Source organism: Bombyx mandarina, chromosome 11, assembly GCF_030267445.1.
Source record: "Bombyx mandarina strain Sakado chromosome 11, ASM3026744v2".
In the NCBI taxonomy this organism is placed as follows: Eukaryota; Metazoa; Arthropoda; class Insecta; order Lepidoptera; family Bombycidae; genus Bombyx; species Bombyx mandarina.
The window spans coordinates 18,672,447-18,692,537 of record NC_143218.1 but is presented as its reverse complement, the minus strand read 5'-3'; the positions used below and the strand labels follow the sequence as shown (position 1 = coordinate 18,692,537).

General features: G+C 37.9%; 4 protein-coding genes and 2 non-coding genes across 8 annotated transcripts; 4 read left to right on the top strand and 2 right to left on the bottom strand.

Moving 5' to 3' along the window:
- The first annotated feature begins 323 nt into the window (after window positions 1–323).
- Window positions 324–3,469, top strand: LOC114243266 (uncharacterized). The gene is made up of 4 exons (XM_028174685.2): window positions 324–689; window positions 832–949; window positions 1,699–2,042; window positions 2,470–3,469. Exons 1-3 carry the CDS (start codon window positions 477–479, stop codon window positions 2,013–2,015), a joined length of 648 nt encoding a protein of 215 aa, XP_028030486.1. The 5' UTR covers window positions 324–476; the 3' UTR covers window positions 2,016–2,042; window positions 2,470–3,469.
- On the bottom strand, window positions 2,241–9,412 carry TrpRS-m (Tryptophanyl-tRNA synthetase, mitochondrial). 2 transcript variants are annotated; one of them, XM_089731147.1, is made up of 6 exons: window positions 9,380–9,412; window positions 6,759–6,944; window positions 5,704–5,943; window positions 4,841–4,985; window positions 3,955–4,106; window positions 2,241–2,732 (listed from the first exon to the last, which is right to left on the bottom strand). In XM_089731147.1, exons 1-6 carry the CDS (start codon window positions 9,395–9,397, stop codon window positions 2,394–2,396), a joined length of 1,080 nt encoding a protein of 359 aa, XP_089587273.1. In that variant the 5' UTR covers window positions 9,398–9,412; the 3' UTR covers window positions 2,241–2,393. The 2 variants fall into 2 exon arrangements, with proteins under 2 accessions (XP_089587273.1, XP_028030485.2); XM_028174684.2 differs by lacking the exon at window positions 9,380–9,412 and adding an exon at window positions 7,371–7,594.
- Window positions 9,413–9,510: 98 nt separating this feature from the next.
- Window positions 9,511–15,936, top strand: LOC114243263 (serine/threonine-protein kinase MAK). 2 transcript variants are annotated; one of them, XM_089731144.1, is made up of 5 exons: window positions 9,530–10,628; window positions 10,963–11,025; window positions 11,092–11,223; window positions 12,774–13,000; window positions 14,017–15,936. In XM_089731144.1, exons 1-5 carry the CDS (start codon window positions 9,790–9,792, stop codon window positions 14,076–14,078), a joined length of 1,323 nt encoding a protein of 440 aa, XP_089587270.1. In that variant the 5' UTR covers window positions 9,530–9,789; the 3' UTR covers window positions 14,079–15,936. The 2 variants fall into 2 exon arrangements, with proteins under 2 accessions (XP_089587271.1, XP_089587270.1); XM_089731145.1 differs by lacking the exons at window positions 12,774–13,000; window positions 14,017–15,936 and adding an exon at window positions 11,558–12,708 and having other exon boundaries at window positions 9,511–10,628.
- TRNAL-CAA (transfer RNA leucine (anticodon CAA)) lies at window positions 12,087–12,202 on the top strand. Its single transcript has 2 exons — window positions 12,087–12,124; window positions 12,158–12,202. It is a non-coding gene; the product is annotated as a tRNA-Leu (tRNA).
- Window positions 15,937–16,011: 75 nt separating the features above from the next.
- Window positions 16,012–17,150, bottom strand: TBPH (TAR DNA binding protein homolog). Its single transcript, XM_089731146.1, has one exon. The coding sequence runs from the start codon at window positions 16,963–16,965 to the stop codon at window positions 16,105–16,107; it is 861 nt and encodes a 286-aa protein (XP_089587272.1). The 5' UTR covers window positions 16,966–17,150; the 3' UTR covers window positions 16,012–16,104.
- A 1,584-nt stretch (window positions 17,151–18,734) lies between these two features.
- On the top strand, window positions 18,735–18,850 carry TRNAL-CAA (transfer RNA leucine (anticodon CAA)). The gene is made up of 2 exons: window positions 18,735–18,772; window positions 18,806–18,850. It is a non-coding gene; the product is annotated as a tRNA-Leu (tRNA).
- The last annotated feature ends 1,241 nt before the right edge of the window (window positions 18,851–20,091 follow it).

Genomic DNA, 20,091 nt, shown 5'->3' with positions numbered 1-20,091 from the left:
GTAATTACTTTATGCCGCTATATCAATAAAATTTATATTGTTTCAACTGTGGTGTTAATTACATAAAACACGACCAGCCGAAATAAAGAAGGGATTCTATATGCACTCCCTTATTGTTTTGACAAAATTGACAAATTGAATTTGACATTTTGTCTAACATTGCCATACGAAAAGACTGCAATTAATTCTAGTGTATAATTTCGCTTGCCAGACTCTAGTGTTTACTACAAAAGTTTTGGCAGAACGGGCCTTGTTTCTTTGCCTATGTTCTATGTAATAGACTAATCAAAATTAACATTATTGTAAGTGTATAATCTATGATCATTGTAGGTACTTTCAAGTTTCAATCGGAGGTTTCAACTTTTTAAAAATATTGACAAGAACTTGGTAAAGATAAATATTAATAAATTTGTCATTTTATTAGTATAGCTTTTAAAGTATACTAATTTTATATATAACATGTCGTCGAAGCAGAAATGAGTACTTGTTTAATTAGATCCAGGGTAAGCTCAGAGCAACTGGACTTATTGTTGACTTTTATGGAAGAGCACCCTGATTTTGCAGCGGGCAAACAGGCAATTTATTCACGCTATAGTTCAAGTAAGCTTTGGAGATTGCTGGCGGAGCGACTAAATGCTGCCGCCGCTGATACTGGAGGCGCAAGAAAGTCGCCTGATAAGTGGTCTCGCGTGAGTTTTATTTTTTACTATCTTAAGCACGAACGCATATAACAGAGCAATCCCGTGCAAGTTCCTTTATTTGTTTAATACTGCATAGTTTTATAACCGTATTAGCTATATATTGTTAACTAAATTGTAAAAAAAATTTCAGTACTGGGTTGATATAAAATACAAGGCACGAAGAAAATCAGCTGCAGGTGGTGCCCTCGGTGACCTTTCCTCTGCCGAAGAGCGTCTCCAAAATATCTTCAACAATAGCAATTGTGTGTGTAAGTATAGTGAAGCTAAATTAACACTGCTGTCTGCACGTATCAATTTTATTTGCTTCACGTCAGAGCCCTATTGACTTGTCGTTCTTGACATTAATGGGAAATTATAAATTGTTAAGTTTTACTAATCTCATCGTTAGTTGTCCTTAGAGTTCTCTCTCTCTCTCTCTCTCTTGTGTTGAACTTAGATTTCTCACTCTCTTCCCCTACTTTCATGAAATTTGAAAGATACATAAATAAATAAATAAATTGTTTGTCTTCAATATTTGATCATTTACATGTTCTTTGACAATTTTTTTGTTGATGCGTGTAACTTATTGTTCCAAGATACCAATAGAATACAAAATATGCTAAACTGCTGTCGCCCACCACTGAGCCATACTATGCTTACGACACAACTGTAGTTGGTTGGCCTTTGGCCCCTATTTTGTGCAAGATAAGACTGAGGTGTGGCTTGCTATAAGCGCTGTTGCGCTATTTTGCGCACAACACCACTGTGTTGTCCTCGTACAGCAAAGGGTGTCAAAATGTGTGTCATTTTGAAAGTGCTAAAATTCAATAATGTATTACTATAACAATATAACTTTGCTAAGATTGTTAACATTGTTGGCAGGTTTATCACAAAAACATCTTGGAAAAATTTCAACACCTTCAACAATCAATAAATTAAATGTATTTGCATTTTCAGTTTCTTTTAGATAGATTGGGTGAGTTGATTAATGCTATAAATTTTGTATTTTTTTTCACAGCACACACACCAAGAGGCGGGAGCCACTCTGATGAAGATCGTAAACTGACACCTCTTGACGACGACATGCGTTCTGATACTTCAGTTCCATCGACTTCTGATGCTCCTCGACCAAGCACTGAGGAGTTACTTGCTGAAGCTGCGATGCGTAGTGCCTTAGCTGCTGAGAAACAGGCAGAATCTGTTGCCCAAGCTGTCGATCTTCTTCGAGATATAGTGACATTGCTACGAGAGAGAAACCATCAACAATCTCAACCACCTCCTCAGACACATCAAGAACCAACAGTGCAAGTGTATCAGCATCACCATAGACTGTGATTCATCAAGGAATTTCAACTATAAATGGTATTTGTTCAGATATATAAAGTTTTAATGTTTATTTAATTAATCTATTAAATATTATTAAATAAAAAAAAGTAATAAGCTTTATATAAATTTCTTAATGCCAGATATATAGATACTCCATGTTAATCTACCCAATTGGTGTTCAGCCCATATTCACCTGAAGAGAAATTGAGAGGGAATATACAAGAAATCACAACATCATCTTTAACCTCATGATTTATTTCTCACATTGCATCAGTCTAACTGTGCACAAAAAACAAACAGACCTCATAAATTTATTTCTCACAATGCATCAATCTAACTGTGCACAAAAAACAAACAGACCTCATTATATTTACTAGTGTCGTCAAGTCATTGAGTGGCGGCTCTGGTTTGACTGTATAATCGTGGCGCTGCTAACCCAAGTCTGTTTGTGACATCCTGATAGACTTCATCTGCACGCTGGCGAGCCCGGACGGCGCCGTGCTGCAGCACAGCTTGCAAGAAGGCTGGCTGGGCTTGCAAACTGACTGCCCGTTCCCGTACAGGCCGCAGGGCTTCACAGAGAGCATTTGCAACAACACCTTTATACTGCGCCGTTGTCATACCATCTGATTCTTCAACTACTTCTTCAGGGAGTTTATCTTCAGCAAGGCAGTGTAGTGTTATAAGATTTGATACTCCGGGCCGTTCTTTTGGATCATATGTAACCTGGATTAACAGACAATTATTCACTTTGAAGTAATACAGATGTGATTGGTTAATTTGGTTGGTGATTAGTTATTTAGGTGGGTGATAAATATATTAAAACAATAGAAATAAGTTACTAGTAAGCTGATGTATCTATAAGTAGGATGTAAGGATTATGAAGTTGTGTACATTTCTGAAATAAATGTGCACTTACATCAGCGTTTTTCAAAGTTGTATATTATTAAAAAGTCACCATGAGCAATTAAAAGAAAGCTACCTAAAATGTTTTATGGTTTAAATTATTTTAAATCTCTTTTATGAATCAGAAATTTGCTCGACTATTATGATTAAAATAAATAAGTTCTTAAATAATTATCAATATTACTATCCAGAGGACTAGAGTATAACAGTAATACACTAGTTGATTCTAAAGCAATATGGTAAATTGTTAAAGGACTACAATATGTTACTGCTATTAGTTTACATAGAGCTGTCTATGTATTTGTATTTATTTATAAGTGTCACTGACTTGAATTATTCGTTTTCCCAAATTAATGATAGTTTGTTTAGTTTATTCACTAGCGCATCATTGTGTACACATAATTTTAATATTGAGAATCAATCCTGGATAAATGTAATGGGAAAATGTATATTTCAATATTATTTTATTAAAATTATTGAATCTAAATCCTTATACTTAAATATCCTTAAGTAACATGATAATATAGTAAAACTATAAAATAAATAATTTTTAAATATTTTGAATTTTAATGAGGTATTACGTTATTAAAACCTTTTATGTACTGCCATAATAAATCTCAGAAAAAAATTATTGAATGATTTTTTTGTTTAGATGGTGGAACGAACTCTGACCCCAATTCTTATTAAGTGGTTACCGGAGCCTAAAGATATTGTAACATGAATGTCAGCATCACTAAAATATGAGGTTTCAGGGGAGAAATTGTATGGTTAACTAGACCAATCCCAATGACACTTATCTGTGCGACTCACCACACGTCTTACTATTAATAAATAGTCGTGGGCAAAGGTCGCGTATGAAAATTAAGCTATTGAAGATAAGCGAGAGCATTGGTGGATCTTTAAATTTCGCACACATTCGTTGCACGCTCTAAAAAAACTGACTAGTAATTGCAACTTTCGTATAAAACTAAATAATTAAATAGAAGAAAAAATACATAATTTGGAGCCTGGTGACAGGAACCATAAATGAAATACTATGAACCTGTGGAGTAAAATCTGTGACTGCTTTTCGAATTTTCTTGTGAATGACGTCATCCGTGTCGCTCAGCAAGATCCTGGATTTCGGATCGGAATCCGATTTGGACATTTTCTTTGTTGGATCCCTTAGGCTCAGTATTCTATCGCTACCGTCGTCTGTGAAGTGTTTGATACAATTTAATAACGATTGCATTTTCTATTAATACTACCGTAGTAGCTAGCAAGTCGTAGTGACCCAAAAAGGATCGGACGCGCGGTGTAAGTTGAAAGTTTCTTGTCATGGGCACATCAGAGATATTTAAATTTACAGTACTCTTTACTGTAACTTGCGACAGTTGGCGCTTGAGTAGTTTTAACAAATTAGCTTTTTACAATGGGCATGCCCCATGCTTGCTTGCTTGCTAGGTATAGTATAATACGTTCAGTAGGTAGGAGACAGGAGACCATTGTGGCGGGTAGCCGTCACACAACACAAGATATTTGACAGATACCTGGATTTTACGACATTTTCAAGATAAGATTGCATTTAACAAGTTCCGAACAACAACATTCGGACCGTCGGTCTACCGAGTAATATCACCTCACGCTCAGTGTGCTTAGTGCGAGTTTCTTAACGTTCTCGATAGCGTAAAAGTTAACTCTAATTTTGTATTGAGATGGAACGTTTCCCTACGTTTGTCGCTAGGGGCGCTGTTCCAACTACACACAAACTTGAGTTAACTTTTACGCTATCGAGAACGTTAAGAAACTCGCACGAAGCCCCCTGTGGAAGATCTTTTCTTTCGTTGTAAACCTCCCAAACCATGTTAAAGATTACGAGAAAATGTATACAGGTAAAATTCCTAAAGGTATATTAACACTGGTGGTTTTAAGAACATAGTCTGGCAAACCTGGCAATAGGGGTCTCGGTGTTGGGAATGTCTTTCCGTATCTATGATGGAAGGTCTTAACCAACTGCGAGGCAACCTGCAGGTGTTGTATCTGATCAGCGCCTACAGGAACGTGGGTACCGCGGTAAATCAACACGTCAGCTGCCTGTCAATATAAATCAAATAAAGTTTTTTTTACGGAAAACAAATAGCATGTTTAAAAAGAGACGCACGTAGATTTTTTGACCTAACCTAAGGGGCTATTCTAGCCACTCGCGGACTGGTAGGTGAGCTCACGGGTTCAAACTGAAAGAATAGCTATCACTGACCATTGTTGAAAAACCTGTGCTTTGCTGAATCTACATCGAAATCGCGCTCCATCGCGAAGATTCTGTGAGAAACTCGGTGGGTTGTGTCTATAGGGCGCTTATCTAACTCTTATTCGATATATTGCATTCGACAAGTTCGACGAGAACGGTGACAAGCAAGTGAGATTTAAAAATATGTACATTATTTTCTTATAAATCAGAATCTGAGACTCGTAAAATGCATTCTCGTCCACTGGTCCCTTTAAAATGTAGAAAAAAACGATATTTTGACTAAAAATCACTTTTGATAGAACTAAATTATACCACAATTTTTATGACAAAAAAACATATAAATACATTTTTGATGCCAATCCAATAAAATGTAACATTAATTAAAAGACAACTACATACAATTAACAGGAGATGGTCTTATCACTAAAACAAAGAAATGGTCTCAAATTTAAAAAAAAATTTGAAGAAACAAATTTATAAATATAGATTTGCATGTTTAAAAGATGCTAAATCGTAATTTAATCATGTACTTAAACTTGTTATTCAACTCAGTATAATTTTCACCTGTAAAACTGGGTAAAGCAATAATCCAATGGGCACTTCCTTCATCTTAGCACTCTTCTCTTTATACTGGGGTAGATGAGCCAATCTGGCATTAGTAGCCAAGCATGCAAGCAACCAGCACAACTCTGCATGTCTTGTAACAGCGGACTGAACGAAGAATGTGCTCTGTTCTGGATCAATACCGCTTGCTAATAAATATGCTGTTAGTTCCAAGATATTGTTTTGTAATACTTCAGGGTTCTGAAAGTTTTTGAAGCATATAGCGTTAGTACTTTTGCTGTCTCACCTTCCTGCTTATTTTACTGCAAACTAATTAAGATTAATTTAATGTAATGGTAGGTCTCATAGTTGGTATGGTAGATACATTGTGTCTATGGGTATGCTGCAATAAAGGCACATAGCTTTTTTTATTACCCTTGTAGGCAGAGAGATGGTAAGTGGTTATCGTCGCTCATGGAAGTCAGCAATGCCAGGGACAGAGCCAAGCCTGCTGAAAATTTGATTGAAATTACCTACTTTTAATTATTTATATCATAGCATCTAATCTCTGTTATAGATTAAGGACACAAAGAGTATTTACGCCGGTCACCGTTCTCGTCGAACCCGTCGCTTGCGACGAAGGGCTCGACGAGTAAATTAACTCTCAGACACAGCCCACTGAGTTTCTCGCCGGATCTTCTCAGTGGGTCGCGTTTCCGATCTGATAGTAGATTCTGCGAAGCACGGCTCTTGCTAGGGTTCGTGTTAGCAACGTCATCAGGTTTGAGCCCCGTGAACTCACCTACAAAAGTTAGGGTTACGCTGATATAGCCTCTCAAGGCTCTCAGCTTAGGTAGAAAAAAAAAAAAAAAAAAAGTATTTACGGAACATGTTTGTTTGTAATAGAAATCAAAAGATGAGTCAGTGTTAAGGACACAAATAACAAAATACAGAAGCCTCATAATCTTGACATGTCCATTTGTAACAGCTATTTTGCTTTTAAGAATAGTAGTGATGTATAGATTACATTGGTACAGCATACAGGTACATCTAGTGTGTTTAAAACTTAAACAAACCTGCTGGGTAGTTAAGGAGTGTAAGTCAGCAATAAACAGTGTTAAGTCATTGCCTTGCTGTTGCAAGCGTACACAACGTCTGATTGCGCCAAAGTAGTTCCCAACATGCAGGCTACCAGTTGGTTGGATTCCAGAGACCACACGTCGTGGCCATTCCTCAACTTGAGAATTTTCATTTGCCGCATTCTAAAATAAATATTTTGTAAATTTGTAAAAACAGCAGCCAAATTTTTTAATTAAGTATGAAATATATTTTTTTGCTTTATAACAAATTTTAAATTGGTGGGTTTCATTTATCCATAAAACTTTTTACTTTAAGAATTATTGCAACAGAATAACCAGGTTGAATTAAAATTTTCACTACATCATAGGTACATAGTGTCATAATGATATAGGTACATATAAATATATATTTACAACATTAAAAAAACTGTGTTTTGAACTCCTTCAAAAACGGATTGAGAATATATTGATATAATTAAATTTTGTCTATGAAATCCTAATGGGTTGTTTTTGTTACTGTTTTCTTTATGTTTGTTGATACTTTGTTGTAAATGATCTGAAACTTTATTGTAAATGATATTTAGGTTATAAGCGATGTAAATACTGCACCTTTACGCAACAATTTCGGCTGAAACTTCTGTGAATTCCTTTTAGACACTTTTTACAATGAACAATACTTCTTTTAATGAAATTCATTTTTTAAATTTATTAATAGTTTGTATTGCCGACTACTAACTTTATATTCTTAATTATTTTAAGTACCTACTATGTTTATACTGCATCGATTATGAATACGGTACACGATCTTCGCTAGAAGTAATATTATTCTGTGTACACGATCTTCTTTTTTTTTTTTTTAAAGATTTTATGACCTGGTAACTAAGACCTTTAAGTCATGTCTTATTTTACTTTATATTCTTAATTTTATGAAAAATGATAATATGGAGTGAAATGAAATGAAGATGATTAATTTGAGACATTAATCAACTGGGATGAAATTTAATGAAATGAGATGATATGGGATGAAATATAATCGCAGTAAAATGGTGGTCATTTACTGAGATTTTTTCAGTGGACTTTTTGGAGGAACCCGAGAAGTTACGTCCAGCAGCTTTGTTTCATTTTCCCACATTTGTGCACTTTCACAGATATTAAACAGTTAATAAACCACCATTATTACACATTTAAATCCAAAGAAACACTAAATAGGCAAAATAAAACAAATCACACAACTGCACTCCTCTCGTTCCCGCCAAAAAGTTGTGTACACGATCAGCTGTACAGTGTTGCCAGATGACCGTGTGAATTTCCCCCCAACTTTTTTCGAAAACCCCCCGAAAATAGGCTTTTTGAAGAAAAAAACCCCCAAAACAGTCTTTACTTATTTTAAAGAAGAAATAAAAAACCAAAAGGATTCTTTTATTTTTTAATCAAGCTGTCCCTATAACTTCAACCATCTCTAAACAATTATTACAATCATATTCACTTTCGTTATTATTATTTAAAGCATACACGTTTTCGAAGTTAAAGGTTTTTTTTTTTTTTTTTTATGATTGAAGGATTACTGGTGGCCCGGAGGCCTTTCCAGTTTCACCAGGACAGGTGGGCGAGCAAAGGCTCAGCCAGGAGGGGTGGGATTTGCTAACAGCTGCCCGAGCGCCTCCGAAGGAGACCTAACAACTCAAGGGTAGCTGCTTCGCGAATGAATCTACTACCGGATCGGAATCCCGACCCGCTGAGAAGATCCGGCGAGAAACTCAGCGAGCTGATTCATGGGTTAGGTTGCACGGCGAACTCTTTGTCGAGTTCGACGAGTACGGTTACCGAGGTCCCTAAGCCTGCTCCTAGAGCTGAAGGCGTCTAGTGTAAAGGTTATTGGATCTGATGGATCCGTAAGGACGTGGGAAGTTAAAGGTATTTAACATGTCCGATGTGGAAACAAAATTTATGGCTCTATTTGGCAGTGAAAATCGAATCCTGAGAACCGCTTCGGCAGTTTCTATTGCCATTTAGTTGCATAATTTGTCCTTTATAATATTGAATTGAGAATAGTATAGTAGACTATCATTATTCTAATAGTAATTGCGAACTGTGTTTGTGGATGAATTATTGATACCTACAAAACCTCAGAAATTTCTAACTAACTTTTTCCCCCCGAATATCCCCCCAAAGAATCTTTCCCCCCGAATTTCCCCCTCATGGTCGAAAACCCCCCCGAATTTGCAGGGAATCCCCCCCATCTGGCAACTGTGCAGCTGTAGTTTGGCAATGACAATTAACTAAAGTAATAGTTCCATTTTTCTAACTGCAAAGGCGAAGGCATTACACCACAAAGTCTAATCTTTTGTACGATCATTGATCAGTTATAAAAATTGTAATGGAGCGACATTAATGAAGTTCATTAATTTGAGACTTTAATCAATTGAGAAATTGGGATAAAATTAAATAAAACGAGATGATACGAGATGCAATATAGTCTCAGTAAAATGGTGGTTATTTACTGAGACTTTTTCAGTTGACCTTTTATCTCCAGAAATTACGTCCAGCGGCTTTGTTACTTTTTTCCACATTTGCGCACTTTAACATATACTAAACAGATAATAAACAATCTTCATTACACATTTAAATCCAACCATGTTTCCATGAATATCCAGCTGTACGGTTGTTACTAGGTTTCCATGGTAACCTCTGAAAATAACATGACGATGTTGACTCTAAGCTGATTTTAAATTTTATTAAAAATCTTTTACATAAGTACTTTGAATTAACTTAAAAGTATTACTAATATTTTGAAAGTGATGCCTGTAATGAAAGATAATCCTTTAGTATCTCCAAATAATTTCTTCTCAAGCATAAATTCGTAATATTATCTAGCAAAGGATACTGAAAGTAAGCCACTAGATGTTTATTTAGAGTTTCTGACTAATTGAGATCACAAACCATACTTTCACAGATACTGATGTATTACTGTCTTGAATGAGCATCATTTTCATGAAATAAAGCACAGTGATGATTGCTTAGAAACAATATGAATCGCTACGTGGTCTTACAGCAACTAGGAGATGGTACCTATGGATCAGTAGTGCTCGCACAGAGACGAGACACAGGTGAAAAAGTTGCGATCAAACGTATGAAACGCAAATATTATTCATGGGATGAAGCCATGAATCTTCGAGAAGTGAAATCGCTTAAGAAACTCAACCACGCCAATATAGTTAAATTAAGGGAAGTCATACGAGAGAACGACACTCTGTATTTCGTATTTGAATATATGCGGGGAAATCTGTACCAGCTGATACGGGATGCCGATCGTGCATTCCCAGAACCGGTGCTGAGAAACATCATATACCAGGTTCTGCAAGGGCTAGCACATATGCATCGACACGGCTTCTTTCACCGCGATCTAAAACCGGAAAATTTGCTGTGCTGCGGACCGGAATTGGTGAAAATCGCCGATTTGGGTCTCGCCAGAGAAGTCCGGTCGAGGCCGCCCTACACGGATTATGTGTCGACGCGATGGTATCGAGCACCCGAAGTCCTGCTACACGACACCCGATACGGAGCACCGATCGATTTATGGGCGTTAGGATGCATCACAGCGGAATTGTACACATGTCGTCCGTTATTCCCAGGGAATTCAGAAATCGATCAGTTGCATAAAATATGTGCTACACTCGGTACTCCCGATCGCGATGAGTGGCCTGAAGGCTATTCTCTCGCGGAAGCTTTGCGTTTTCGGTTCCCTATAAGTGCAGGCGTACCATTAGCGCGAGTTGTGCCGACGGCCTCCCCCCCAGCACTTGCTCTACTAGCTGCTCTATTGCGATATCCACCAAGAGATCGACCTACTGCACCTCAAGCTCTACGGTTAGTTTAAATGTTTATAGAGTACTCGTTCTCGGCTCAACAAAACTAGTTTTTGATAATGCTATAGGTACTTAAGTTGTAGATGTTGAGGCATTACGAGTCGATTCTACCTGATTTCTGAACAGAGGTACTGACTGACAGATGTGATATCTATTTTTGCAATACAATTAACGGAATGCAAATACGATAGCTGCTTAAGCACAGTTCAGTCGTGAACTCGTACAAACAAGTAAAACAAAAATGCGCACACATGATTAAATGAGTTTATTAATAATCTTATTAAAACTTTTTAGGGTTTGTACTCATTGGTACTTTTTAAACTGCCTGTTTCCAGATTTCCATACTTCGCTGTCGGCGCTGCCCTTGTTTTACCTCCACCTGCGTCGAGAGCGAGGAGGTTAGTACTTTTGTTAATAATGATTCGGCATTTCCAATATATCAATGATGATGTTTTTAATCTTAGGACGAGCATTAGAGGAGACACAGAGATCTTAGGTCAAGCGGCTGCGCCCGTAAACAAGACGCCGGCTTCAGTAGCACCAGTACCTCTGGTCAACTTGGCGCCACTTCGAGATCGTTTTGCTGATATACTCGGGTAATGTTTTTAACTAGTTACACGTTTTATAGTTCGTTTTCAGTTCCGACAGACGTTGTCCTGCAAAAATTCATTCAAGTCGATCCAGCCGTTTAGTTGTAGTATAGATAAATAGCCTAGATACCGACTGCAGCGCCATCTGCCGGGCTGATTTGTGAATCGAAACCATCCAGGGTGCCACCCAAACGTGCCACCCAAAATCATTGACCTAATTTTTGTCAGGAGAAAGCCGCACATAAATCTTACCAGGACAATGTTATAAGGAGACTGCGAATGATAAGGAAGTGACCATCTTCTGATTTATATAGTAGAATGGACTTGTGGTTTGTTTTAGCTACCACAATAGAGGACAGGCTACACTGAGATTATGTCGAACCATGGAGTTAATAAGTATAGTAACTCTATGTGTCGAACACACTTTTTACAGACACATACAATGCTCTAAACGTACACAGGCAAAAATGTTAGCAGTATGACCAATAACAAAACAAATAACAGTGTTACGAAACTAGCAGTCAACAAATATTACCTACCTACTCTTAACGTCTTACATAAAGCTAAGCGATAAGTTGCTGACGTGCGATTTTCGAGTGGCTTTCGTTACACTGTGTGACAGACTATTACCAAAAGAGACGAATGTACTAACTAGTTCCGGTACTGTTTAACATTAAGACGACTTGGAAACATATCTGCCTCTTTAGGATAATAAAAAAAAAAAATTTGCACTTATTCTAAAGAAATTGTGCTTTACGTATAAGTTTTCTACTAGACGATGACCGAACTTTGTTCGGTATTTTGTTATATTTTATATGAAAAGACACAAATAATATAAATAAACAATTCATTTTCTTGGTCTAACCGTTGTCAGGATTGCCGAGCGGTCTAAGGCGCCAGACTCAAGGTTCCCTTGTCCACGAAAAGTGGATGCGAGTTGTTCTGGTCCTCTCTAAGGGCGTGGGTTCGAATCCCACTTCTGACAAACGTTTTTCCGGTCACCGTCCTCGTCGAACCCGTCGCTTGCGATGAAGGGCTCGACGAGCGAACTAACCCATAGACACAGCCCACTGAGTTTCTCGCCGGATCTTCTCAGTGGGTCGCGTTTCCGATCCGGGGGTAGATTCTGCGAAGCACTGCTCTTGCTAGGGTCAGTGTTAGCAACTCTCCGGTTGAGCCCCGCGAGCTCACCTACAAACGTTAGGGCGAAGCTGAAATAGCCACTCAAGGCTATCAGCATAGAAAAAAAATATATGCTGAAATAGCTTAATAGTATTATTATTCACCAATAGATGTCGGGAAGAGTCATAAAGTTGATTATTGAAAACACGAATAAAACAACATTTTCTGAAAATAATTCGTAGTTAGATCGATTTATCGCCCCCGAAATCCCCTGTATACTAAATTTTATAAAATTCGTTGGAGCCGTTTCCGAGATTCAGATTATACATATTTATACAAGAATTGCTCGTTTAAAGGTATAGATAAGATGTATACAAGAATTTCTCGTTTAAAGGTATAAGATAAGACTTTATAGTATGATTATTTTTGTATAGGGGTGAAGTAGTACATGAAACAGGCGGGGGTGAGCAAGTGTTGAGGCGTACGTCCGGTGCCCGAGGCCGCAGTGTGGTCGCGGCTCAGCTACCGGCTCCTCCGATTGTACCCTTGATGGCGCAGTCCGGAGGAGCTGCTGCTGCGTACCTCGGCGCCGCACGATATGTCGCCGGCTCTAAAATAGACACCTCCCTATTCCGAACGATTCCTCTGAGAGCGCACCGAGGTGAGCTCACCAGTTAATTTATTCATGAAAGTATCGCAATTTTTTTAATGAACACTTATACATATTGTTGACTACACGTAATCTATTTAGTACAATGAAAATGAACTGCTGCGTGAGATTGATTTGCTCGTTTAATGTTTTGCGGGTTAACTTAAAGATTTAAACTTGTTAAAACGATAAATATAAATTAGGAAATTAAATAAAATTTTCCGTTTTTATTGAAGATTTTGATATTTTTTTTATTGCTTAGATGGGTGGACGAGCTCACAGCCCACCTGGTTTTAAGTGGTTACTGGAGCCCATAGATATATAGAACGTAAATGCGCCACCCACCTCGAGATATATTATGTTCTAAGGTCTCAGTATAGTTACAACGGCTGCCCCACCCTTCAAAACGAAACGCGTTACTGCTTCACGGCAGAAATAGGTAGGGTGATGGTACCTACCCGTGCGGACTCCAAAGAGGTCCTACCACCAGTAATTACGCAATATTATTTATTGCGTTATTATAATTTTATAATTTTGCGGCTTTGATTTTTATTACACGATGTTATTCCTTCGCCGTGGATGTCAATCCTGAACGGTTGTTGAGTACGTATTTCATTAGAAAAATTGGTACCCGTCTGAGATTCGAACACCGGTGCATCACTCAACACGAATGCACCGGACGTCTTATCCTTTAGGTCACGACGACTTCAAAAGTAGTGGTAGGTTTTTCTTATTTCTTCTTCAGAACTTGTTTCCCTTCTTGATCTTTTTAAAGGGTTTGGAATCGCTGGATAATCATCAGACATATTGGAACTATGGAAGTCGATATACAGCCACGTGGTCCGATTCTACCATTGAATCCGATCCCCGTCGACTAAAGAAATAGATTATATAGATAGATACGGGATAGATTGTAGACACACAGCTTGCAATTACGATCAAATCGCTGTATAGGTCATTTGTGCCTCGGTTTGATAATAAAAGCCATTCAAAATATCAGTAAGGTATTTGAATTGAAAAATTCACAGAAGCTGCTACCGTTGGGAGCGGCGCGGCGCGAGTCGATTGGGCGGCTAAGTATCTTCGTTGACCAGCGCAGCAGACTGGAAATCAGACTACTGGCAGTAGTAATGCACGTGTGTTTGTAATGTCTGTATACATTTGGAACATTCGAAATTAAAAAACAAAGCCCATAACGGGGATTAAAAGTTTAGCTCGTGGTGACGTAGATTTTAAACGTTGTTCGCCAAAATGTGTTTTGTGGCCGACAGTGAAATAGAACTCAATTGGGCTAATGTTGGCACCCGATAGTACGGACGATTCATGAAAAACCTTAATACGTAAGATGAAGTGTGTTCATGGCAACATTTGGCAGTTCTTTATTTGCTTTTATTTCCTCAAAGAACGAGCATGCGGCCTATATATAAGAAAGTGGTCACCGAATACAATCGCGCCTAAGGTTTGAGCCCCGTGAGCTCACCTATTAGTTAAGGCCACGCTGATATAGCCTCTCAAGGCTATCAGCTTAAGTAGGAAAAAAAAACAAGAATACAATCTATTGTTCAGGCCGTAAAATATTCTTAACTTCTTTAAAATGGTAACGATCAGCTAACGAAAGGGAAAGTTCATTCCAGTTTGAACGCTTGACCTGCTGTACTAAGATCTAGGCGTTGCTGATAAAATTAGGGAACTCTATTCTCATTGCGACTCGTACGATAATCAAAAGAGTTATATCTGTGTGTACTAAGAGTCAACTGCACCAGCTTAATAGCAGTGCCAGCGGTAGACGATAGATGTTTTATTGAGTTTTGGCATAGACCAGCTGATCCAATCTGGTATTGGTTACCGGATCCCCTAAATGTCAAAAACGAGAATTCCGTCACCCACCATGATCAATGTTTCAATTGTATTATGCAGGTGTAACTACTGTAACATCTTCCGATCAGAACGCACGACTGCATCGTGGCAGAAATAGGTAGGATGATGGTACCTAGCCATACATGCTCATGTTAGTAATTGGACATTTATCTCTTCTACAATAAAATATGATATGGTGAACTATGTCAATAACCGGACATAAATGGCACAGTAAGATTATCAGATCAGGTGGAGAAGATCAATCGCTTACAATTACAATTTTTTATGGTAGGCAGCAGCTTGTCTCTGCCCCTGGCATTGCTGACGTCCATGAGCGACGGTGACCACTTAGCATAAGGTGGGCTATATGCTCGTCTGCCCACAAATGCAGTAAAAAAAAATGAGTTGAGAACAGGAAAAAATACTATATGCATTATCTGAATTTTTATGAAGCCTAAAAATGCTATGGTTCAAAATTTTTAAAATACCATAATAATAATATAATTTGGATTTGTGTATGGCAGCATTATGAATTGAACTTTCTGGACAATTATTGTTAAATTATGAATCTTCGCTAATACATTAATAATTGCAACTGTTTCACTTTAAGTCATTTGATGTCACAAAGCATGGGAGCTGTAATTTATTTATATTTCATTGTGTATGAATATGTCTAGTATTTATTAAGGCTTACAAGGTAATGTGGTTTTTCATTTTTTAATTGAATTAGATGGATAAACAATTCTTTTCAATTGTTTGTAGTTTGGCAGAAGAGTCGTAGTCATCAGTTCAGTGGATAAACAATAAAATAATATTAATGATTATTTCTGAAAATTAGCAACTCTGTTGATTTTTTTGTTGTATTCTAGAAGTTTAATGTAGTTTATCATTTACTTACCCCCCTTTTTATAATAAAAGGATAGGATATCTTAATTGGTGTTGTTTAATTTAGTTAAATATTTTGTTATCCAAAACCTTAGCTTAAACTTTTAGCTGATGTAGTGAGGATTGTAGTAGGCATATTTGGTAACAAATTAGTGTTTAGTTTGGATGTATATATATTGATTAAATTAGATTGGTTTTAAAGATAATAGTTTTTTTCTTCATAGCTGTGGCTCACGTTGAAGGGATGTGTTAAAATTTGGATAGACTGAAAAACACAAAAATAACTTGGTATAATATATTATTTACACAATTTGTTTCATATAAAATTTGAAAGCTATTAACAATGTAGGTTTGTGGAGAACAGGAGGCACAGTTTACTCGTATTTGAGGTAGGGCTTTGACTCGAGGGGATGGGGTGCCGGGAGTGGCCATGCATCAGCTGGCCAGCCAAGCATACGGCCCCAGCCGAGCCCACTGGCTGCAGTAGTGGACCTTTCGCGCTTTGGTGATGCTGTTGAAATGTTTACTGACACACCTTTTATAATATGATCTTGTCCACACAAGGACCTTGCTACTTCTGGGTCAAGAAACGTCACAAAGCTGAATGCACGAAAGGGTCGCGGCACAAACACATCTGTCACTTGACCAAAGGAGCCGAAGTACTCTCTGAGATCTTCGGCTGTAATATTCTCCGTACAACGGCCGACGAATACCTTTCGATGAGCCGTCGACGAGCCGTCCTTGCCGTTCGGGATGCGAACATCGCACCAGCGCCCGTCTATCATGTGTCGGCGGCCTAATGCACGCAGTTGAGCTTCGTACTCGGCGAATTTGATGAAGCCAAAACCTTTGGATAGTCCGGTGCGTGTATCGCGTTTTACTTGAACCATCAGCAAATCGCCAAAGGAGGAGAAGTAATCTCGTACAGCTTCTTCTGTCGTCTTCCATGGTAAGCCGAGAACTATAAGATCGGAGCATCGTGGTCGAGGCGGCGGCGATTCCGCGCGTGGGAAGGCACACCAATATCGGTAGGCCGGCCAGCCCTCCGCCGGTGGTGATAGGCGCTCGTCGACGAGGCGTACGCCGCGTAGTCTCCCGTTCACTCGGTACTTCAGGCCGCTGGCACCTGCGAACTGCGCTGCCACGGTCGACAGTAGCAGCGAGCCGTCTTCTTCGGTTGGCAGCTCAATGGGCTCGTCTTGCTCGCCCTCGCTTACCGGCACGTACTCCGTCATCTTGCTCACCGACCAACGCTGACCTTCCACTTCCTCATCTCGTTTATCTACTCGCACGGCTTTGAGACTCTGGTTAAGTCCTAATTCTTGTATAAGTAGTATATTATTTTGTAAATCAAGCCAGAAATTCTTATAATACTCGTGACGTATGTGACGTATGACGTGACGTGCGTAATGACGTTTAGTGTCAGAATGAAAAATTAGTTTTAGATTTCGTTCAGAAACATAGGACAATTCCGCCGAACGTCTTGAGATTTCTTCCAAGAAATTCTGGAAGACACGCAGGTAACAATATGTTATGAGGCTATGATTGTTTTCATAACCCATAAGAACTTACATCAGCTAGTGCACTTATATTTTGTATTATTACTGTATTTAATTTTGACACGATGACAAAACCTAACAAATTAAAAGATGCCGTTTATTGGCATTACACTGGGAAGAAAATTTCTTACCACCACATAACATGTAAATGATTTTGTCTTCAGTGACATTAAATTTCATCCCATGGATCACTATTTAAAATAAATCAACTTTTATTTTACTCCTATTTCAATAAACAGGGTAGGTATTTATTTGTTTACATAATATTATGATGTAATTGAAGATTTCTAATAAACTCGACACTGGCAACAATGACATCGAAACCAAAGTAGTTTTTGTTAATTCTCGTCCATTCGTTGTAATTTTATCGCTTTGAAATTTAAAGTAACAATACACACAATAATAATATTTATGAAGTGTTAGCAGAAATAAAAAAGAGCTGAGTAAGAATATTAAAATGAATAGCATTCACTCAAACTAGAAATTATTAGAATATGAAAAACACAGTTATTATGCCCATAGAATAGGGGTCACAGAAGTAATTGCCAAAACCCTACCGCACAATACTGGATCCCAACATAAATTCTTCAAAAATACGCTCCAATCCATACAGCAATCATAATAGGTAAGATGCTAAGGACCTCCATTTTCACTGATGAGAAAATTGAAACACCTTTTCGACGAGCTTTTCGGGACGGGCGTTCAGTGAGTCGAACTTGGAGCTCATACAGTAACTTCAAAATTTATGTAATGAAAACAATAAATGTAAGATTATGCTATAGTAATATTAATTATGGTAACACTCTGTCTTATGAAGGCCTCAGTGATATTAAAGTTGTTTCTCGACTGTGAGTTGGATAGTTACGCTATTTGATCTGGCTATTCCTATAATAATTCGTGGAATCCGCACGGTTTAGTAGGTAACACCTTTTATTGCTTAGGGTTTATGAGCTCACGCCACGTCTGGTATTATGCCACAGCTAGCAACGTAAATGCCTTCACCAAAGTTTTATTTCTGTAACACAACTGCTGCCTCATCCTTAAAATATTGCTTCACGGCAGAAATGGACGGGCTTATGGTACTTAGCTAGTAAGATTAATTCACAAACGCCATGAATGCTGTGCCCATCCACGCTGCTATAACTATCATTTTCCGTTTCTCTCTCTCGCTACTTCTGCGTGATGCTACAACGATCGCGAAAACAAAGAGACGGAGTAACTTTTCGTGAGACGCTTTATACCCGCGTCGCGTCGTACGCTTTATTGTATTTTGTTTGCCGCGTGTCCCTTGAGTCGCTCATGACTCATCATCATCGTACTTCATTTTATTCTTCGGAGCGTTTTCTTTGAATTTTTACTAATAATTAATTAGACAATAAATTGAGATTTTGATAACAAAAAATGGTATATCCATTGGATGCTTAATTTCGTGCTGATTGTTCGTTGTCAGGATGGCCGAGCGGTCTAAGGCGCCAGACTCAAGGTTCCCTTGTCCACGAAAAGTGGATGCGAGTTGTTCTGGTCCTCTCTGAGGGCGTGGGTTCGAATCCCACTTCTGACAAAGGTTTTTTGTTTTGAAAATTTTACAGCCTATTATTAAAGATGCTTACGTATTTTAATAAAACGTTATTGATTGTCATAATTTGTTGTATATATCTTTTTATAATATTATTAGTTATATTAGTTACTAGCCGTACTCGCCCGCTTCGCTTGGCATTTAAAATGAACATTATTTATTGTCATTATTATTAGGGAGTCCAACACTCATAAATATTAGCCTATCGATTAAGTACATATATTTTCTACATGGATACCAAGTTTCAAGTCAATCGGGCGCACTGTGGATGACCGCAGTAGCTCCAGGTAGTATGGATGAACTCTACTCCGGTGGCGGGCGGTGCGATGATAAAAACGAGATTATGGTACCATCTCAAACGAACGCTTTCAAGGTCAATTAGACTTTTGGGCTTTCAGACGCCTCAACATGCGAATGCCGCTGATCAACTTGATATTGAGGTATCCTTTTTAAAAAGAAATTTATTATACAATAAAGAACGACTACCAGCGCGAAACAATTTATTTTTCAGCAGAAATAGGTGGAAACAAATTGTTATTCACTTAACCATAAATCCCTACCCAGGGTGCTCAGACACCTTGCTAGAAATTTAAAGTTCTGTTAAATTTGAATGTGGCAAATAAACTTGTTTTTTTCGACTATTTTCTTATTACGTTTCATAGCTTGTCAGAGTTTCTTAAGCGGCAAGTATGTAGTTATAATAGTAAGTACTGGGTGCTGGAGTACCTACCCATGGGTAGTTAAGGCGTTAATTTTTCAATTTTTTTTCGAAATTCGAAGTAAGATTGTTTGCAACAAGTGCTAAATACCTATGTGTGTTGCCAAATAAATGTGTTTAAAACAAATATTATTACTTTTTTTAATCTCCTTTATAACTAATCAATAAATACATTAATTAACTGTAGGCTGTGGCTTGGCTCTGCCCCAGGCATTGCTGAAGTCCATGAGCGACGGTAACCACTCACTATCAGGTGGGCCGTATGCTCCTAGTCTGTCTACAAAGGGCAAAAATAATTAAAAAAGAAAGAACTTTATAACTTTCTGTAAAATATTTATGGACCGTATTTTGAAAGTGGTGTAAGTCCATTTTTTGAGAAAAATGAGCTATCACGTAATTCATGCTTAATTTAATGTAATTTTTTTATATATAACCAGTCCGTGTTTAATTTCTCAAAAAAATCCCATGTTTCGTACAACTTAAAATCGGTCGGTAAATGAAATTGCAT